This window comes from Rhinatrema bivittatum, chromosome 11, assembly GCF_901001135.1.
Source record: "Rhinatrema bivittatum chromosome 11, aRhiBiv1.1, whole genome shotgun sequence".
Classification (NCBI taxonomy): Eukaryota; Metazoa; Chordata; class Amphibia; order Gymnophiona; family Rhinatrematidae; genus Rhinatrema; species Rhinatrema bivittatum.
The window spans coordinates 88346777-88368378 of record NC_042625.1 but is presented as its reverse complement, the minus strand read 5'-3'; the positions used below and the strand labels follow the sequence as shown (position 1 = coordinate 88368378).

The 21602-nt window shown below is 44.3% G+C and overlaps 1 protein-coding gene across 3 annotated transcripts; it reads right to left on the bottom strand.

Moving 5' to 3' along the window:
* Nucleotides 1–5121: 5121 nt before the first annotated feature.
* KDF1 (keratinocyte differentiation factor 1) lies at nucleotides 5122–16841 on the bottom strand. 3 transcript variants are annotated; one of them, XM_029571136.1, is made up of 4 exons: nucleotides 16651–16841; nucleotides 9782–10899; nucleotides 9026–9106; nucleotides 5122–8697 (listed from the first exon to the last, which is right to left on the bottom strand). In XM_029571136.1, the coding sequence occupies exons 2-4, from the start codon at nucleotides 10890–10892 to the stop codon at nucleotides 8615–8617; spliced, it is 1275 nt and encodes a 424-aa protein (XP_029426996.1). In that variant the 5' UTR covers nucleotides 10893–10899; nucleotides 16651–16841; the 3' UTR covers nucleotides 5122–8614. The 3 variants fall into 3 exon arrangements, with proteins under 3 accessions (XP_029426996.1, XP_029426998.1, XP_029426997.1); XM_029571138.1 differs by lacking the exon at nucleotides 16651–16841 and adding an exon at nucleotides 16404–16644; XM_029571137.1 differs by lacking the exon at nucleotides 16651–16841 and adding an exon at nucleotides 16456–16644.
* Nucleotides 16842–21602: the final 4761 nt, after the last annotated feature.

Sequence of the window (21602 nt, the reverse complement as noted above, 5' to 3'; positions counted from 1 at the left end):
TAATGTCAGGAGACCTTACCAGTAATGTAATGGAAGATAGTAAGACTGTCGCACCAATAACCAAATCCTCCAGAAAAGGGACCATGGGTAGTACATTGTATCTGCTATTAAGTAGATCATCTTTTCTTTTTATATGGTATCAGTCCTGGTTGTTGGCTCCTGCATTCTCAGTGTGCAGCTCCATTGCAGTTCACTTCGATTGGGCTACAGCCCTGTGAGTATTCACTTGTACCCTTCTTTTCATAACCTCTTCTCCCCTCATCTAACTTAGCCATTGCAGTGCTGTCTGTTGACCCGGTTGTAGGTGCACCCCATGTTGTTCAGGTAGTAAGTGTCACTAAGCAATGGCTGATGCTCCCATGGCACCAAGGGCTGGGAACACTGTCTCTGGAACATTCTCGGCTGACCTGGGGACCAGAATACTTGACCCAAAGCTAGGTGCACCAGAAAATAGTAGGGATGTGCATGTTTCCTGCAAGTCAGCGGAGATGCAGGTATCTCGCCAACTTTCTACTAGACGTGAAAAGTGTATAGTACACATGTATCATTATGAAAAATGCACACAGGCATTGTGGGTAAGAACAAATTGCCATGCTGGGTCAGGCCAAGGCTCCATCAAGCCCAGCAGCCTGTTTCCAACAGAGGCCAAATCAGGCCACAAGAACCTGGCCTGAAGCAGCAACTCCAGCCCTGATCAAATTACATCCCCCACTAGTAGAATTCAGCCTGGCAGTTTCTCTGCAGCTGCTGCAGGGAGAGCATTTCAAACCTGCAGCAATGACAACTTAGAACCCCCCCCCCCCCCCCCCCCCCCCCCCCCCCCCAGCTAAGGCAGTTTTTACACCGGCATGCCCGCGAGAAGGCGCGGACCACAAAGAGCTTCATGCTGGTCTGGAGGTGGGGGTGGAAAATGAAGCAACCCTAGCAGATAGGGGGAGGGCCCTTAATTTGATGCATGAGGCAAGGAAATTGGGTGTGCCAGCAGAACTGGTGGTAGTGGATGCCGAAAAGGCCTTGGACTATGTTAATTGGTCCTATTTGTTTTGGGTCTTAGAAAAGTTGCAACTGGGCTCTAAATTTATAACTTGGATACAGAAGCTATAATCATTAGAATGTGAATTGGAACCGGTTCGGTTCCGATTCAAATCGTGCATTTTTTTTCATCCGGCCCGATCGGACTCTATAAAACTGCTCCCTTAGCCTCCACCACCCTCCCGACCCCCCCCCCCCCCAAAAACGTTTTAAAATTACCTGGTGGTCCAGCGGGAGCCAGCTGTCCAGTGCTCCTACCATGTGACAGGGGCCGGCCAATGGCACGGTTACCCTGTCACATGGTAAGAGCAAAGGGCCATCGGTGCCATTTTTATTAGTGGCAGCTGACGGCCCGAGAGCGGGAGATCGCTCCCGGGGCCCATTGGATCACCGGGTAATTTTAAAATGGTTTTTTTAGGGGGGAGGGGGATCGGGAGGGTGGTGGAGGCTAAGGGAGCGGTTTTAAAGGGTCGGGGTGGGTTTTTAGGTTGTGTCCTAACTCCCGTTAGTGTGCACTAACCCAATTAACGATTTTTTCACGATAAATCAGTGGAATTTCTATTGTATCGCTCTCTTTAACGATTAATGACGATTTAAAAAATGTCAGACAATATTTTAAATCAGCAAAAAACAATTCACATCCCTAATAATCATAGATCAGGGCATGTATTAAAAGTAATGGGAGCACACTCATAACTTTGAAGTTAAAAGGGGAACTTGACAGGGATGCACATTGTCTCCACTTTTATTTGCCCTTTCTCTGGAACCATTTGCTGAAAGGATTTGGAGGGAAGGGAGAATTAGAGTCCCTGATCTGAATTCCCCTAACTATAAAATATGTGCTGATGATATTTTGTTTACTTTAGAATCCCCTGAGGAATCCTTGGGGGAAACGAGTAGTTTTAGCTTGGTTTCTGGGTTCAAAGTGAATGGAGATCAGTCCAAGCTTTTGAACAGATCAGTGTCTGCGGGCTGTATTAAAAGTTTGAGTACTCTTTTTCCTTTCCAGGTTGCCAAGGAATGGGTTAAATACCTGGGGGTGTGGATTGGTCTGAAGGGGGATCAGTTATTTCATTTGATTTAGGATACCCTGGTTCGTAACACTTTTAGTGACCTTGAAAAGTGGGATCACTTGCAACACTTGGTTGGGTAGGATATCAACCTTGAAAATTAATGTTTTATCTAGATTTTGCTATTTTTGTTTTTCTCAAACTCTCCCCATTGTACCTGATAAACTTTTGAAGCTATGGCAGAAAAAGATATTTAGTTTCATCTGGAACCATAGGCCTCCAACGGTTGCAAGGGGGACACTTTATTTAGACATTGGGGGTACCCAATTTAGAGTGGTATTTTGCTGCCTCCCTATTGCAAATGATTCTTGATTGGCATAGAGGTAAGAGGATCCCACTTCAGGTGGCCATAGAAAGGAGTTGGGCTGGGAAATACGCCTTTGAAATGAGAGTTTGGACGGAGGAAATGGTGAAGGTACATGATCCGATTCCCTGCTCATGTGCTACCTTGGAAGTCTGGGACCTGTTTTGGCTGGGGAGCAGAACTTTTGTTATCGCTCTTCCTTCTTGTTTCTCACGGAGTTTGCCCCTGGTATCGATGTCAGCTCTCGTGATAGATGGGTGTCTTTGGGATTAATGCACCTGGAACAGGTTTGGAGAGGTCAAGGGCTGCTACCCATCCAAGAAATTCAATAAAAGTATTCCTTGATGCATAGAGATACTCATGCACTAATCCAGTTATTGCACTTTGTAAGTCAGAAGGGGGGGGGGGGGATTTCTGACCTCAGGAAGGGTAAGACCCTCTTTGAAGGCTTTTGTGATCAAGTAGCTACCTTCTGCAGACTGTTCTCCAAAATTTATGGAATTTTAAATGCTGGTTTGAAGAATAAGCCATCTCGTAGTGGGGCTTGGGAACAAGATCTGGCAGAGCACTAGAAGTTGCGGAGTGGGATCAGTGTTTAACGCTGAAGAAAATTTTGATTTCCTCTGCCATAAGGGAGATTGATTACAAGATTCAACACCGGTAGTACTTAACCCCGGTCAAGCTCCATAGATTGGTCCCAACGATTTCAGAAGTGTGTCGGAGGGGAGGTGGAATATCCCCGAATTCAGGGGCTATGGGCTGAAATTCTTCTCTTTTTCCAGTCATTAACAGGGCCTATGGTGGTGTGGGATCCTGAATTGTTTCTGTTGCGATTTCCAAATCAGTTACTTTCTGAGGTGGAGCATAAGTTGTTAATGCAGATTTTGCTGGCTGCAAAGGGGGAAATAGCATCTGACAGCGGTCCTTAACATGTCTTCCATACTAGGCAGACTGCAGAGGCTTCATCGCTTGGAAAAGTTGACAGCAAGCAGGAATGGTTCACTGGTTAGAGTTGATTGATTGTATGTAGTGTGGGCAGCAGTCAATGGTGACGCTCAAATAAACTCATTTTTCTTTAGCCATAGTGAGGGTGAATTGTGTTCACCGGATGTCTGTTTATTATTTACAGTGTATGATTTGATAGCTGGTGTGGGATCTCTTTTAGGATAAGTTACCCAGGCTTACCTTCTCATGCGCTTCTATGTGCTGGGGGGAGGGGATGAGAACCTGTGGGCTTTGGTCTTATGTCTGAGCAAGGCACTGTAATACTGTGTTTCACAGTTGTTTCTGAGTGTTTATATGACAGTTTGATGCTGCTGCTAATCAGAACTTTAACTGGACCCCCCCCCCCCCCCCCCCTGTACTCACCTTTTCCCATATGAACATACCTGCCGCATCTGAGGAAACAAATCCACAGCCCTAGTAGACCCCCGCTTTAAAATTGTTATTTTGATATTCTGTGCTGACATTAAAGAAACATCTTTAAAAAAAAAAAAAAGGCAGTAGGTATAAAGGGGGAAGATTCCGGTTTCTAGTTTGGTAAAACTATTAGTGGTGGTGTTGGCTTGCTCACTAATGCCTGGACTGCCACCCGCAGGCCTGTGGCGGTACTGTTAGGCTGTTTAATTATTTCATAAAGTGCATCTTCAGATGTGTTTTTTAGCTCATGGCACTACCCTACAATTACCTAGAAGAAAAAGGCAATGTCTGATCACTATAAAATAAAACAAACCCCCCCCCCCCCCCCCCCCCAAGAATACCACAGATGTTAATGTCAAAAGATCAACTTCTGAAAGTTGCCCATATGACCTTATAATTCCACTCTGATACTCAGTATAGGGCTGGTGGTGCACGATGGCTTGTAATAGAAAGATTAGGCCAACAGGCAACTGTTAGGGACTGTTTATGATGCACGACCCTATAATTATACACATGCACACACTAAGACACTGTGCTCGTGGTTTCACAGATAGATACTTTCCAAATTTCCCTCATTTGGGGGGAAGACGACAGATCATTTGGCAGCTGTTCTTGCCTTGTGTGTTTCTGAAACCCCAGAGGAAAGTGTAGCAATAAATCAGCTAGAGCTAGATCTCCACCCCACACCAACATCCTTAAGATGAAGCCTGCAGGCTCTAGCGTATATAGGTAAGGACAATACTCTCCTTTTTCAGCACTGGTCACGGAAATTTCTATGAAACTATGCAATTAACATTTTTAAACTTATAATTATGGGAGAATATGTTTGTTTAATACTTTGCATAGATCCAGTTCAATCACAGTGCATTACTTACAATGCTCACTCATATTGCTTTCTATGGACCATGGTTTTGCATGCAACATGCACAATAGTAAATTAAATATTACTATTGCACAAGTGAAAGATGTCATTAATAACATCACAAAAAACCAATTTCTATTAAGTAGACTGTTACAGAAATTGTTGAAAACCAGGAAATATTTCTATTCTGATTGCAGTTACCTTGCTCCTGTCTTCCATAATACACACTTAAAGGCCCAGCTGAAGGCTGTTCTTTAAATGGGGGCTAATGCTACACAAATTGTGCACTGTCAGAATGGTGAGGCTCCTAACTTGATGGGCTGCAATCAATCAACTCTGTAATCCTTGCAGCTAAGGTTTATAGAGTGTTAGACTGGATATAGATCATCCCATGGAATGTGGGTTTGATTAATAATACCAAAGAACAAATGATACAAGAGTAAAAAATGCAAGAAGGTTTTATTTGAAAATATTTAAGAATTTCACTTGAATACATGTACAAGCCAGTAAGGGCTAAACTGCAAACTCTCAACAGCAGCATCAAAAACCTCTGAGCCTGAGGCCATAGTATTGTCAAATATTCAAGAATTGCATATTCTCACTCGAAAATGCATTGGATAACTCTACCCTATACAAGTCAGAGTGGTGGAACCAAATCTGCAGGATGGAGCCAAATATTCTTCAAGCCAGCCTGAATATCTTGTTTTGCAGCATAAGAAACTGTACAAGCCAACTATAGCCAGATAGCTGATAATTTATGCAAGTCGAGAAAGTTGCAGAATTGGGGTAGAGGACTTTGTTCAGTACAGTGGCCTGCCTGTCACACACACCAGCAAGCCTGATGGCTAGCCTACAGACTTCAGCATTGGCCTACCAAACAAGAAGGCTATTGGAAAAAAGGCAACTTAGGTTGGATAGCAAGGTCCTGCTTTTCTACCCTGTCACCTGCGTGGGTCGAGAGAAAGTTTCATACATGCAGATTTGGAAATCAAGGCAAGGTTTTACATAAGTTCAGAAACCCCTAGTTGTCTGCTAAACCTTGTCTCCATCCCTCCGAGCTCGGGCCTTAACTGTTAATCACACTCATCATACATAGCCTGAAAAATGTCATCTGCCTGAAAAACCTTAACCCTCACTTTATGGGGCTTAGGAGTCCCATAAATCTATGGCAAAAGCTCACAGGGAGCACCGCAGTCAGTCAGTGTAGTGCCAGAGGATTGCCAATTCATCAAATTAAAAATTCTGCACAAATGCACAAGTCAAACATTAACCAACATTTTTAGTCAAAGTGCCAGACTTCATTCACTTTGGTTAAAATGACCTTTTGGGCAAGTTCTAAACACTGAGTTTAATGGCCTCCACAGTATGTCTGCTTCCACGGTCAATGAATTGATTTGAAGTGATACTTAAGAGAATACTACGGAGGATCACCTTTTGTGAAAGTGTCACACACACTCACAAGCCTTAATGTCAAATGCTCAGGCTATGGCAGCAGCTCAGCCCTGGGGCATGTTTCCTTACTCTCCTTATTACTTCACCAGATGTTGCACCATCCATGTGCAGTGCAGCACATTCATGCATTTAAAAAAAGCTTACCCTCGGTATCAGGAAAGCTACTGGCCCAGATCATCTTCTAGGAGCAAGTAGATCTCCACAGTCCATCACATCTGCATATTATGAATTCTCAGCTCCAGAGACAGACGCCATATTTTTTCCAGATCACAGCATTGTTGATTTTAAGCATGTTTACTGTAATCAATACATTTCTGAAATCTCCATTTTTTTGTTTTGCATCTAAGCTCTCGTGTGTGCGGCGATGCATACAGCTAGTAGCATTAGAGAAAAATAGTAGTATTTATTTTCAAGTGGCTTATTACATTTGTCCTTGGAGTAAACTGCATAGTTCTTACCTTTTGGCCTTTGTACGAGGACTGGCCCACAGCAGCCCCACCACTAATTAACACAAAAAAGGAACATACCTGAAAGTCTGTAATTCCTGAGATAGAGTAAGAGGCAGAAACAGAAGACATTTTTGGAAGGGAGATCAGCGACACGATGGTGTCCAAACTGCCAAGGGAGAACGTGGTACCACAACCTATCAGCAAGGTGGCAGCTATGGAAATCTTCAGAAGTAGCACAGCCTTCCTTTCTATCAATCCTGACGCACAGCGCAGGGGAAGGGGGGGGGGGGGGGGCGCGACTCCTCTTGCAATGCAGCCTCGGGGTGAGTTCTGCCGTGATATTAATGCAACATCCTATTTGAAATTATCTTCCAAGTGGAGAGGCAGTTTGAAGCTAAAGGTTCTGCAGGGAAGCCGCCCCCAACACTACCAGCGGCTCCATTTACAGATGGCTTCCTTAACATACAAGAGTATTTGTCTGTGTACTTGCAACAATGGGTTTTTTTCCCCTTAGTTTTTAAATGCAAAATGAATTTGACTGTTTGTGATAGCGAGACCCAACTGACAATAATTAGAACTAAGAAACGTGACAACACTCACCATAAAACTTCCCCACATTCATCTACCAAGGCATTTCGAATCACGACACCCAGCACCTTTGTCACTCTTGCCCTAGGTCCCTGTGGAACCCATTAAAATTCCAGTCTGGAATTCCACATGGCTCTTTAAATGCAGCTTAATCTTGACCTTTAAAACGCCTCTGTTAAGCCAGTACTGAGCTTCCACAGAGCTCTGCTCATGCAGTCCAGTCCTGACCTGCAGGAAATGACATTGTTCCACTAAGGAAATCCATACTACTTTAGCAATGCACCTGAGACTTGACCCGCAACACCCTCAGCAGCTTGAATTTTGGCTCTTTCACGTAGTTGACAACCGTTTCTACAACTGGTGGAGGTCAACATTTCAAAGGCAATGCAATGCTATTCCATATCAAACCTTGTCATGGCCCATGCAAGATCAGGACATGTACAGAAAATATTGTATGGCATCAAACTGGAGAATGTTTTGCCTGTGGAACTCAAGAAAACTCTAGAATCACCCAAACTTATATAAAAAAATGGGTGATCTCAGAGTGGTTTAATTGCTCACATATGATAACATGGAAAAAACATGAGTACACAGCTATGCTTAATGTGGACAAATACATGGATGAACCTCTGCAGCTTCCTAATTGTGATGCAGGTTCAATTTTTTTTTTTAACCTTTCTGTTCCCTCGGTCGTCCCACACAGAGAAATCCCAAAACACCATTCCTAAACCTATTCAATTGATAAAAAGACTACAGACTTGTAGTTAAGAAACTTCTGCATGGGAAAGCTCCACAACCGGGTTTCTAAGTAATCAGATAGCAAACAGGAAGCAAATTTTGGAATCACATTCACACAGGAGCAAAATACTTTAGCAGCGTTTACTGCTGTTTCTACCCCATCAAACCTATCTGATATCCTTTACCAGAGAAATGCTGCAAAGTATAACCATACCAATTAAAACAAAAACCAAAGAAAAAGATGCAATATCAACATGGCAACAAAGCTACATACTTCCACAGTTAGACCTGCACTACCCTTTCCCACTGAGAACATTGCTGGTCAAAGTTGCCCGAAGCCTCGTTTACAGTCCTGTCTGAATCCTAAATCTAGCCCCACAGCTAATTAAGATTATATCTCATTTCTGCTCATTAATTGAAAGGAATCTTGTTGGGAGCCCCCACTATTCATGTCTCATGCCTTTCTATGAAGTTACTCATGTGTGCACCACGTCTCTGAAGGAGATCATGTAGTGTCCTCTTCACCTCTTCTACAGCATGCGAGCCTTCGTGATGCTGAAAGAGAGACCATGAAAAGGAGGAAAAGCAGCGTGATGTGGCAGGTTCTTGCCAGGTCAACAGCGTGGCTCCCTCTCTCTGCGATGAGGCAGCGTGAAGGCCACCTTCCAGTTTGCAAGCTAAAAAGCACACATGCTTGGTTCTAGCAGTAAACCTTGAGCAATGGTGCCCCGGAGGAATCAGTCTCTGTGTCCTGGAAAGAGTCATCCTTGCCCACTGGCAATCCTGGAAATGAAAAGAAACAAAAAAGAGGTATGAGGGAGAGGGAATGAAAACTGAGCCATCCGTCAATAAGATCTCTCCTCCCTCAGCGTTCCACCCCCACTGGTCCTATAAACACAGAGGTCGATGTGCAGCAGGAGAGTTACCTGGATAGCAATTCGTCCAGCCCAGATTTACCTGCTTTGTGCTGAATACTGGCGCTGGCTGGATTCATTTTGGCCACCCTCACAGAATATTCCTTTGCCGTACCTCTATCTGGATAATGGATGGCCCCAGGTAAAATTTCACTGGAAGATTTGAATATTGAGCTCAGGGACTGTAACCTTCTTACCTGGAGCTCCGTATGGTCGCATGTTCCTTGCCATCACATCGGATGTGGTTTCTTCAGATATCTGCACATCCAAATCTAGGACTAATAAGAACACACGTCAGATGGGGCATGGAGCTCACAGAATGCGTTTCTGGGAATTAAGCAGTATTCAAAGTAGTAACACCCAATAATCAATGTTCATAAATCTGCTACCCACAAAATGAGTCCAAAAACAATCATAGGCTAAATATGGTGTTCAAATTTTCTTTTTTGCTAATTTGCATGTCTGTCAGTTCTCTCTATCCATTTTCCATGACTTCCTATCCATCCCACCTTCAGTCTAGCCTAAAACATCTTTCCTCCCCATCCTGCTCTCAATCCTCTCTTGCAATAAAAGTATGAAGTGAATTTTTGAATAAGGTTTTATTTGCTTCCTATCTGGTCAGTGAATAGCTGAAAAAACGAAGGTCTTGAAATGTTTCAACTAATCCAGCTTAAATTGCACCACGAGTATAAGCATCAGAACAGCCATTCGTAAGCCAATGATAAGCATGAGGTACGTGCCGGAGGCTTGACGAGGAAGGCCACACGTCGCGTGCGATTCTGCTGCTCTAACTTGAGTCACAGTGTGCTACTGTGGAGGAAGGAAACTTGAATTGATTCAGAGCTCAACATTAAGACTCTCCTTTCATCTACAATAGCTCGTTGCTTGGGTGTGAATGGAGGCAAAGGTAACTAGGAAGGCCCCCAAATTCCCTCTATTCAATTGGTACCTACCGTCTTGGCTGGTAATGATGGACCCTATCATGGTTTCATTGCCGCTGTCTGGCGGGATTCCCTGGCTGACTTTGCTCTCTTGGCTGTGGATGGCAGAGTTTTTGGCAACACGGGGCCTAACCCTGCTTTTGCGGGTGCTAATGCGGATGATGCCCCGAACCAGTCGGCACTCCGCATCCTGCTCATCCAGGTTATAGTCCTGCGTGATGCTACTGATCAGGTCGGAGATCTTGTTGGTCTTCTCCAGGAACACCGTGTCCGTTGTGCACTTGGCCAACTCGTCAATCTGGTGCACAGTGAAGAGCTCTGTCAGTTTACGGAAGATCAGAACATCGATCTCCCCACTGGACATGGACCCACTCAACTCGTTAAACTCCAGATCAGACTCGTGGAAGGAATAGTATTCCTCCGAGCCCCGATGGCTGAGGGAAAGAGGAGGCTTCTCCACACTGTCTCTCTTGCTCTCTTTGGGCAGTGGATCTTTGTAGCATGACTCCGTGTCAATATGCTGTTGGCTGGGGCTTATGTAAGAGAACACCGGAACTCCCATTAATTTTAGGTCTGGGTAGCTGAAGCTGCCACCCATGTCAGACTTTTTTTTATGGTCCCCATTTTTCTCCTTAGGGGAGATATTGGCAGGACTGAGGGAAGGGTATCCGTTCAGCTCTCCGCTTTTGATGTCGTCATCAGTTGAGGTCTCGGTTTGACGCCCACAAGGCAGATAGCAGTCAGAATCCCTTTGAAGGCCATGCCCACAAGTCATGATGCAACATATCACAGACTTGTAGGAGCGCCAAGCCTGAGATAGAGTAGGGCAGCATGTCGTCGTCTCTGAGGTTTTCTCAGCTGAGCCAGAGATGAAGGCGATTGTCTCAGGCTCTCTCCCATTAGAGTCCTTGGGGTTGGCTTTCCGGGATCGCTGCTCTCGTGCTTGCTGTGCTGCCAGTTTGCGTTTTGTTTTGAGCTCTGGCGTGGACTCCCCAAATACCTCTAAGCTGATGTCACTTGTGTTAGACAAGCAGTTCTTCTTATGGTTGCCATCCTGGAGAGAATTGTACACTCGATGATTGCCACATGGTTCCTGGGGGCTACCTGGGCTCTTTTTCAGCATGGCTCACCTGCAGAACAAAACATGAGCAACAGATCAAGGTGGGAACAGATATTGCCATATGCACACACACAATACTTAATCTTTGTGCAAAAAGTTGGATATATTCTGCTCCAAGTTACTCAATTCCACATTGTAATTTTAAGACTATGTAATAAAATATGATGAATATATAGACAGTTAAATAATCCCAATACTTTAGGTCCTGTGTCTCATTTCATTTACTCCACCAACATGAAAGATGTCTCATAGTAACATAGCAAATAAAGACCAGCTGGTCCATTCAGTCTCTGCTTTTCTATCATTTTGGGCAGGTAAGCATATAAATTCCTTTGCTTAAACCCACACCAGCTCACTGCCATGTGTTTTACTCAGCCTCTACCAGTGCCATCCATTTCTCTCTCAAGCAGGTCCAAATTCTGTTAGTGCTGGCCTCCACCACCTCTGCTGGCAGACTAAGACCAGCACTTAATCCAACACCCAGGCCATCTTCCATGTCTTACTACCCAGTTTTGTAACAATTCACATAGCCACCAAAATTCATGAAGATGTTCTCCAAGAACATCTGGCCGCCCCATGCTCACTGACATTTGTCTGGTCACCCCGGCCTTCTTGGAAGCCTGATGCAGCCGAACTGCTACTCTCAGGGTTGTAACCGCCGCTCCGAGCGCAAAACCTCAGCCCCTTTGTAACTGCCGCTCTGTGTGGATTACCCTAGTCCTCTAGGGAGCCTGATGTGGTCATATCACTGCGGTTAGTTGTAACCATGGCAGCCTGATCAACCATACTGCTACTATCAGGGCTTGTAAATTAGTCCTCTGTAGTTGTACCTCCACTCTCTGACCATTAGACCTCTAAAGTTTTATCTGACTGAGCAAACATTCAAGTCTCTCGTTCATTTCTTATACCTTTCTCCCCCATCTTCCCTCACCCCTGTGCTCCAAGTTTATCCAAAGCGTGTTTCAATTCTAATGCAGTTTTGGTTTACACATCCCCTGCCGGTCAGCTAGAACCTCTCAGTGAAGAAATATCTTCTCATGTCTCCTTCGAACCTTTTTCCCTGCAACCTCATCTCATGACCCTTCTTGAATTTCCTTTTCTGTGGGAAAAGCTCACCTTCCCATACTCTCCTGAAGCCCATCCCGTATTTGATTGTTTCTGTTGTATCCCCCATGCCTGCTTCTGGAACATCTTGAGCCTCGCTGTATAGGATTTGTATAATTTAGGTGGCCCATTCTTTCCATATCCTTATGAAAGTGGAGCATCCAGAGCTCCGCACAAGGCTGAAGCTGGGGAGGGTCGTCTCACAAATGACCTCTCTCTGCTCTCCTGCTAACATCTCTGTTTATGTAACCACGTTTGCTGCTAGCTTTCCCACTTGCTTTATTATCTTCAGGCCATCGGAGATGATCACACCTGGATTGTTCTCATTTGACAGTTTCCAGTTCTTGTTCTTCTGAGGCATAGCTAATGGATTTTTGCATCACAAATGCATGATTTTACCGAGACTCATTTTCCAATCTCTTTACCATTCTTCCAGTTTTGTCCAAGTGTCCTTTCATACTTTCCATCTGCTGGTTACAGATTTCAGTATCATCTGCAAACAAGCCTATATTTTTCTCTCAAGTTCCTCAGCAACATCATTAAGAAATACATTGAAAAGAACAGAGTCCTGGGGGACATGACCGATTACTGGGAGAGCAAACTCCATCTGTCCTTTTGCTCAACCAATTCCTCACCCAGTTCACAACTTTCTGGCCCAGCTCGTTAACCAGTCTTTCCTGTAGAACAATGGCAAAAGTCCTGATGAAGTCCAGATAAACAATGTCTAATCACATCTCAATTTGCCACTTGTCACCTCGTTAAAAACGATCATAGGACTGGGGGAGCAGGGGAATGGCGAGAGGGTGGCACAAGATCTTGGTCTCTGCTTAAGGGCGACATCTGGTGGCCAGATTCAGGGCCCATGGTTCTGAAAGGAGACCCTGGTGAATGGCTCCCAGCTCAGGACCATCACTATAGTGACGAAACTAGGGATGCTGGGCAAGGGGGTGGAAATATACAATCGGGAAACATCTCAGTATAGGTGTGAACGAAGGTCCTGGTGCCAGACCTCAGTCCTGGTTCCAGCTGAGCTGGAAGGGGAAAAAAATGAATGAAAACAAACTGAATGACGGTCAGGTTTGTCTGACAGAGCCACCCTTTGTGAAGCCATTGCTGTCTGCTATCCTATGCTCTGCTTGTTTCGAGCGGCTGCACTTTCTTCAGTAGCTCTTCCACTACTGAGATTAGACTGTTTTTCTAGTTGCTCATCCCTGACTAGTTTCCATTTACGTGGTGCAGGACATCTGCTCTTTTCCAGTCTTCCAGGACAAGCTGAGCAGAGCTGCAGGGGGTGCTATCAGCAGATCTTTAGTATCCTGAGGAAAGTTCCAGGGCCTTATCAATTCTTGTACTCCCTGTAATTTGGTTTATAATCACTTTACATTTATTAATGCCATTTCCCACCTGACACACATTGCCTCTCTTTTTTGTTCTGTAAATACCAAGCAAAACTTTATTGAAGATTTCTGTCCTTTGCAAATCCCACCGCCTCATATGAAACGAGATATTATTGTACAACTTTTGATGAGAGAACTGCTCAAACGATGGGAGGCACTGCCAGAAAAGAATACGGTCAACCTCAAGCAGAAAGAATTCAAAATGCAAATTGATCTAACTTACGCCACCAGCTACACATTGCTCATGAGGATTTGCAACATGAAACTACACTTATTTTGATTGCACTATTTATGAATCATCAAATACACCCCAAATTAATCACATTCTGCGTATATACAATTTCAGATGCACACATATTTTCCATGGTTCAAAATTGCATGCAAAAGGAATTCTGGGTACATCCTCACTTCCCACTGCTCTCTCTTGAATATCTGTAATTGGGGGCTGGGGGAAAAGGGATGGCTAGAGCAGAGGCTAAGGATCATGTACAAGAACCACAGAGAAGTAAAGAAAATGGAGGGCAGGGAGTCTCTGCCTTTCACATTTGGGTCCATAAAGATAAGCTGCTGCCATTACTGTTGGATGTTTTCTCCCAGTGAGAACTGTCCTGATCATCATCATCATATAAAGCATAGCAAAGACCCATGGTGAGATGACCAAAAACTGGGGAAAAATAAAACTTGTGCCCAGTACTTAGCATCTTCCATCAGAGAGGAACTTCTCACAATGTACTGACAGCACCAATACACTTTCCGAAGACTTGCTAACTTCTGAACTTTTCTGCTCAGCCCATCTCCCTGCCATTCACCTTTTTGGGCACAAAGGATTCTTTTTTCCTGGGATTTTGTTATTCAGGGGCATTCACAGACCAGGTCAGGTCAATTTATATATAGTCTTTCCCTTGTGCTGGACCATGGAAGCCCTGTGGATAACCTTGTTCCATTCTGTTGTCTGTGCCACTATGTCAGATCCTACAGCTGCACAATATTCAGTAAAAGCAGTCTCCCCATGTGGCTAATTAAATATGAAAAATTAGATACTGTGTTTTTTTCAGTTTGGGGTTACAAGTGATGGCAATTTAGGTCTGGGGGACATAATCTGTCTCCTAGGGGTTGAATTAACACTCATGTTTGGAATGATCATTCTGCACCAGACTTCCAGGGCATACGCTTAACCCAGTCAGTACTAACATTGCATCACTGTGAGTTTCAATTCCAAATGCCTACCCCAGTGACTGTTCAGAACACAGCAGAGGACATTTTGCCAACTCTGTATTTTATAAGCAAAATAGTGCTGTAGAGTAAATAAACCAGCTCATAAACTTATTATAAATTAACTTGTAATATATCCTGGTGCCCAGTCACATAGTAACATTCCTAATACTGAAGGATCGGACTAGTAATAATACAGAGGACAGTGAGTCAGAAAAACTTTTAAGAACTTGTGGGCTCTAATCCCTGTTCCACCATCAACTATGTGTGTTACTTTGAAAAAAGTCATCCTGAGTAACACTACACCAAGAATACTGAGATAATGATAGCCATTACCCCATCTCCCCCACCCCATATGCACACACATTCCCCCCCCCCCCGGTCTATAAAATGCCAGAAATAATCTTCAATGGAATAACCCCCCCCCCCCCCCCCCCCACTCCCTCAAGGTGACTGCACTCAGATTCTGGGCAACTATAAAGTGTTGTACAGGAGTGGAGGAGTAGCCTAGAAGTTCAAGCAATGGGCTGCAAACCAGGGAAGCCAAGTTTTAAATCCCACTGCTGCTCCTTGTGACTTGGGCAAGGCACTTCACCCTCCTTTGCCTGAGGTACAATCATATTGTGAGCCCTCTGGGCACAGGGAAATACCCACAGTGCCTGAAAAAGCAGACTATAAAGAATAAAACACAGATGTTCTTGCTAATGTACATCTTATGGCACTTTTCCAAGTGCTTTGCTTTCAGATCCTCCTGGCTGCATTTCGCACTGTAGTACCATGCAACCCTCCTGCCTTTTAAGAACAATCCCATCAGCAATACAAGAAGTCAAAGTGTCTTGCTCTTTTCACTTTCTATTTCAGTTCCAAATGGAAATGCATGACTACAGTTTCTAAAAGTGCTTCTACCTCACCTTGTAAAAGCACTTGTCATGTATACTTTTATATGGGATACCTTTCTTTGGTATGATTTGAAGCAAAGCGAGTCCTGCAAATTAAGTTTCACAAATAACAAAAATAATAAGGCAACCTCTTCTCCCCCCCCCCAAAAAGAAGTTTTCAATACTATGTAATTTGGACCAGCCACCCATGAGTATTGCTTTGATTTCACATAAACTTTAGATGTTGATCTCTTAGCAACACTTCCAAACCACATCAGATAGTTTGGGGGAGAGGACAATCTTGTTGCTCTAAAATTTGCACCCTCAGTAACAAATATTAACAACAAATGGAAACATTGTGGTGACTGGAAAAATTGTACACAACACCATTTGGTGAGAATATATATGAAAAAGGATGTATTACACAAGCACATGCAAACGTAATAAACAAGAGGGAGGCTGTTCCTTCACGGGAAATACTGACATCAGTCCCATAGTGGATCCAGATACTGATGGGAGCTGGGAGGTAGCCTTGCACTTCTGACTGACTCACACAATTCCTCCTCTCATCTGTTCTCAAAACTGAGAAACCAGGGGATGGCACCCTCACACCACCACTTCCTAGCTGGAGCCATGTCTTGTGCTAACGTAACAGTGAGGTGTTGCACTAAATGTAATAATGGAATTGAAGAAATTGGAGAGTCGGGCTGCAAGCCCCATACAAAGTTGAACCTCTGCTCCCTTCCAGTCTCCACCTATTTCCAAGCCTTGTACAAGAAAGCTTTCAATAGTCTGGACCCTGCACGTCAGGGCCTACAGTTACCAAGCCCGCCCGCCCCCCCCGATACTTTAACACACCTTAATCCACGGAAGCTTTGGGGTAAAACCTCGTATATTAAAGCAATCATCTTCAACTTCCTTACCTGCCTTAGCTCTCACCCTAAGGTCTGCCAAAGCCTCAGCTATGGAACTCACCGGGAATCGGGGGTACCCGCTGCCCTTCTTGTTGCCACAACTCCAGTGCAACACTTGTCCCCGGCACCAGGCAGTGAGCGAGCCTAGGACGTGGCCTGCTCTGGGCCGGAGCAGGTCCAGAAAGAAGGCAGCGGGCTGGAGGCGCGCAGACGCAAACTAGGAAGCGCGAGCCCGGGCCGCGGAAGCACCACTTACCCCCGTGCGTACGCGGCGAACCCGCCACCAGCCGGTCAGCGCCCCATGCCTCCACCCCCGTGCCTTTGGGTTTGTTTTTGAAAGAAGAGGGGGGGGGGGAGGGAAGGTCTCCGCAAGCCCCCCTCCGGTTCCGCTTCCGGTCTGGCGACAGCTCCGGTTACCTGCCGAGCCAGGTGAGTCGCGTCCGCCCCGCCTCCTCCGCCCCCGCAGGCCCCCGCCTCTCACCTGAAGCCAGGTGGGCGTGACGTCACGCGCACAGCGCGCTACCGAGCGCCGCCAGGGTCAAACTTCGTCTCCGCGACGCTTGCGCTGACGGTGGGCCGCCAGTGGTGATGCGACGTGTGCTTGGACTCCGGCAATAAACGGTTAAATGAAGGGGGTAAAGAAGCTCAGGAGGGGGTCGCTGATCGTTATCCGGGGACTTTGGGACCCAGCAGTAGATACTGTCGTCCCTTGGTCCCATGTTAATGCAGTTTGGACGCTGGACCCAGGGGTTTACTTTGTTATACGAGTCCGAAAACCGGGACTGGATGCTAAACATGCATTTGCTTACTATCATGGTTATTGCCATATTTGTTTTAAAATCTCCCCTCCAAATCCATGCATGGCCGGAGCTAGCTTTTTTGCTGCCCTCTGCGAAAAATTACTGTGCTCCCCCCTCCCCCCTTTGATGGGTCTGTCCCAGGCCCATCAAATAAAGCCCAACTCCGTCCTGCAATCTATATTTTTTTAAACTGGCACGCCCCCCCCCCTCACCCCAGAACCCTTAGATAGGGAAGGGTATTAGGTACTCTAGGCAAACCTTGCAGCCTTGCACACACGCCCCCCCCCCCCCCATTATTTAGACACACACAATCAAATTTTGCATTTATAATACATTTTACATGAAAAAGAACATCAAAAGTACAGTTTGCTGAGGCAAAAAAAAGCAACATGCATATTATATTTACATGCACTTCTATGGTGCCTACCAGAAAACTGAAAAAAAAAAAAAGACACTGGGAACTCCTCTGGAATCTGACTTTTTGTAATGTGTATTGGGTGTGAGCTTGGCCCTCAGAAAGCCATGAATAAATGGAATTACCATTACAATATAGTAAACCTCCCATACCAAAACAACCCTAACAACCTTATCTGTGAAAAGGCAACACTGCACACATTACACAAGTCCCTAGAACACCAATAAAACTTATTAGGAAACCAGACTGCTAAAGATCCATACACAGAAATTACATGCCAGCAAAATACCTCACCTCGGTCACATATGCAGACCATAGACAAACCCTCACCAAATTCAGAATAAAGAAATCAGAAAGTATAAACAGAAACTGTGCTGAGAAGAACTGAATTGGAACCCACAACAAGCAGTCTCTATATGCAGAGCAACAATGGAAAAAGAGAAACATTACTATTCTTTATAAAACATTAAATAATAACATCAAGAAATATAAAACATCAATCATAATAGTAAAATCATATTCATAAAAAATATTTCAAACTAGTTAATGAATAGAATATACAAAATTTCCCAAACACCAAAAACATATTTCAAAATATCTGATGAATAAAAAATCCAATAATTAAAAAATGTTCTGTTCCCCCCTCAAAAAAATTTTGAAAGCAGAATTATCAAATTATACCCAATAATTAATTACAACTAATAAGGATTTTAAAAATCTCCTGCTCTCCATACTTGTAATTTTCTGATTTCCAGTCACCCTGAGATTGTCGTGGATTGGGGGAGGTAGGGACGCCCAAAAGTTATCTTCTCTCTCACACACACTCACAATAACACATTCATTCTCTCACACACTCCCTCTCTCTAACATACACAGGCTCCCTCTCCCTCACAGAATAATTATGCGTGTGTGTGTGTTCTGTGAGAGCCTATTTGTGACACATGGGCTCTTACATAGACACACATACATGCACAAACACACACAGGCTCTGACATACACATGCTCTTAGTCACTCACATACATACACACATGGCCTCCTAATGTCTTTGGGCTGGCACCGTGGGCCTTCCTGTTTGGGGGGGGGGGGAGTGGAAGCTGTGGGCACATTGCAGCTTCTCTTCTTCTTCGGCTGCAGGCAGCCCCGCTGTCTCTCCTGCTGCCACCGGCTTGCCACCTCCCCTGAGTGTGCTGCCCAGCACAACTGGTCATGCCGGGCCCGCGAACCTGCATGCAGTGCTTCTCCAAGGTGGGGGCATTGGGCAAGCATAGTGACCATTTCAGCTGCTAAGCTGGCCTTTTGAGCCAGTTTGTATGAACACATCAGCCCAAAAAGGAAGAAGGACACTGTAAGCAACCCATGCCCAGGGTGACATTTTGTTCAGCAATTGCCTTACCTGAATGAGATTCACGGCAGTGCCTCTGATGTAGGCAAAGTCATAATGGTGGGAGCAGCTAAGTCAGAGAAGCATTCAAAAACTTAATCCTAGAATCTCCTCAGAAATGAGATAAAGGAGAACGCTTTGTGAACTTGTATATTTGAACTAACAACTGAATATTCTAAAATTATTTTGCTAATACTTCAGCTTGCAGTGGGAATAGATAGCACCTTTCAAAAAACAAAAATCTACGAAGATACAAAATGCCATTCTGGGTCAGATCAATCAGAGCCAGTGTTAAACATACAGGAACTAAGGAGTAGGCCAGGTCAGTGTGAGATACCCTGAAGCTCTGCCTCAGTGACCATGTGGCTTCACCAAGAGGACCCCTTGTGCTGGGATGCTGGAGCCCTGGGCAGTTGTCTTCCTTTCTGCCACCTAACACCAGGTCTGAGATCAGTGATCCACCAAGTTCCAACATCTGTCTCTGTTAGTGGCCCATCTGAATTACTTGGAAAATGATCCGAGAGATCCTACTGGAGATCTTTTCCTTGTTGATCCCTCTCACTTCCTGGCAGGAAGGGGTGGCATTCCCCGAGCCTGCCTGGGATTAATAGTCTTTAATGGACTTGCCCTCTAGAAACTTGTCCAAACCTTTTTTTAAACTCTGCTATTCTATTGGCCTTGTCCACATCCTCTGGCAACATATTCAGCAGCTTAATAGTGTGTTGACAGAAAAAAAAATGCTTTATTCAATTTATTTTAAATCTGCTACTGGATAGTTTTATGGAGTGTTCCCTAGTCCTATTAATAAATAGTATCTCAACAAAGCAACATTCAGCCATTGTCTGGATGAAAGACTTCTGGGATTCTTTGTTCTGCAACATGTATTATGATTGGATGGAAATCTCACAAAGACATGCAGTTAAGGATGAAAGTACTGCAACACTATGAGATGGTAGTGTCCAAGCGGGAAGTCATAAGAACATAAGAAATTGCCATGCTGGGTCAGACCAAGGGTCCATCAAGCCCAGCATCCTGTTTCCAACAGAGGCCAAACCAGGCCACAAGAACCTGGCAATTACCCAAACACTAAGAAGATCCCATGCTACTGATGCAATTAATAGCAGTGGCTATTTCCTAACTAAACTTGATTAATAGCCGTTAATGGACTTCTCCTCCAAGAACTTATCCAAACCTTTTTTGAACCCAGCTACACTAACTGCACTAACCACATCCTCTGGCAACAAATTCCAGAGCTTTATTGTGCATTGAGTGAAAAGAAATTTTCACCGATTAGTCTTAAATGTGCTGCTTGATAACTTCATGGAATGCCCCCTAGACCTTCTATTATTCAAAAGTGTAAATAACTGATTCACATCTACTCGTTCAAGACCTCTCATGATCTTAGACCTCTATCATATCCCCCCTCAGCCGTCTCTTCTCCAAGCTGAACAGCCCCAACCTCTTCAGCCTTTCCTCATAGGGGAGCTGTTCCATCCCCTTTATCATTTTGGTTGCCCTTCTCTGTACCTTCTCCATTGCAACTATATCTTTTTTGAGATGTGGCGACCAGAATTGTACACAGTATTCAAGGTGCGATCTCACCATGGAGCGATACAGAGGCATTATGACATTTTCTGTTTTATTCACCATTCCCTTTCTGATAATTCCCAACATTCTGTTTGCTTTTTTGACTGCTGCAGCACACTGAGCCGACGATTTAAAGTATTATCCACTGTGATGCCTAGATCTTTTTCCTGGGTGGTAGCTCCTAACATGGAACCTAACATTGTGTAACTATAGCATGGGTTATTTTTCCCTATATGCATCACCTTGCACTTGTCCACATTAAATTTCATCTGCCATTTGGATGCCCAATCTTCCAATCTTCCAGTCTTTTATGTACTTATCTCTGTGTACACAAAGTTTCAAGCTCCACAACGGTGCAGGCAAGGTGGAGGGGAACTGCCATTCAGTGGTCCATGGTTTATAGCATTTGTACTTTAGATTTGCATTGCCTTATTTTCATGTACCTGTGTCCCAAGGCCAGCCTCAGAATGAACTTTCTATCCAAAAATAAGAGCAGATGGAAAGAAATAATTAATTACATATTGATTAAAGGCTGTATATTAAAAACATATTTTCAGTACTATGGTCAGGTGACAGTTTATAATTTATTTATTTCTTTAGCACTTTTATATACCGATATTCATGTAGAAAATTACATATCACTTCGGTTTACATCAGAACGATAACAAGCATGTAAGAATGCGTTACATTAAACAAAGGATATAAGAACTGGGATTAACCGAACGAATAAATAATAGGCTTTTCCAGCGAGCCAGAAATTAAAAGGGGTAAAGAGCCATGTGACCAAGAAATTAACACAGGGTCACAGTACAGGGGAACATAACTTGTATAAGTTGTATAACTATGTACATAACTTGTACATAAGGGTATATAATAGCTCATGATTGATTCTGCCTCCCAGTAGAAGATGATAACCTGCCTGTGGTCTTCCTGGCTAAGTACAAAAGCAGAATGAATGAATGAATGACCTAACTTCAGTCTTTAAACTCAAGGCTACAGAAGCAACAGGAAGGTTCCCAGATCA

Bases quoted from the DNA above. Each gene is read 5' to 3' on its own strand.
- KDF1 (XM_029571136.1), bottom strand. From the start codon at position 10,892: ATGCTGAAAAAGAGCCCAGGTAGCCCCCAGGAACCATGTGGCAATCAT. The intron at 9,107-9,781 runs GTAGGTACCAAT...TGTTCTTATTAG, and splicing joins CATCATTACCAGCCAAGACG to TCCTAGATTTGGATGTGCAG. The intron at 8,698-9,025 runs GTAAGAAGGTTA...TTTCATTTCCAG, and splicing joins GCGACCATACGGAGCTCCAG to GATTGCCAGTGGGCAAGGAT.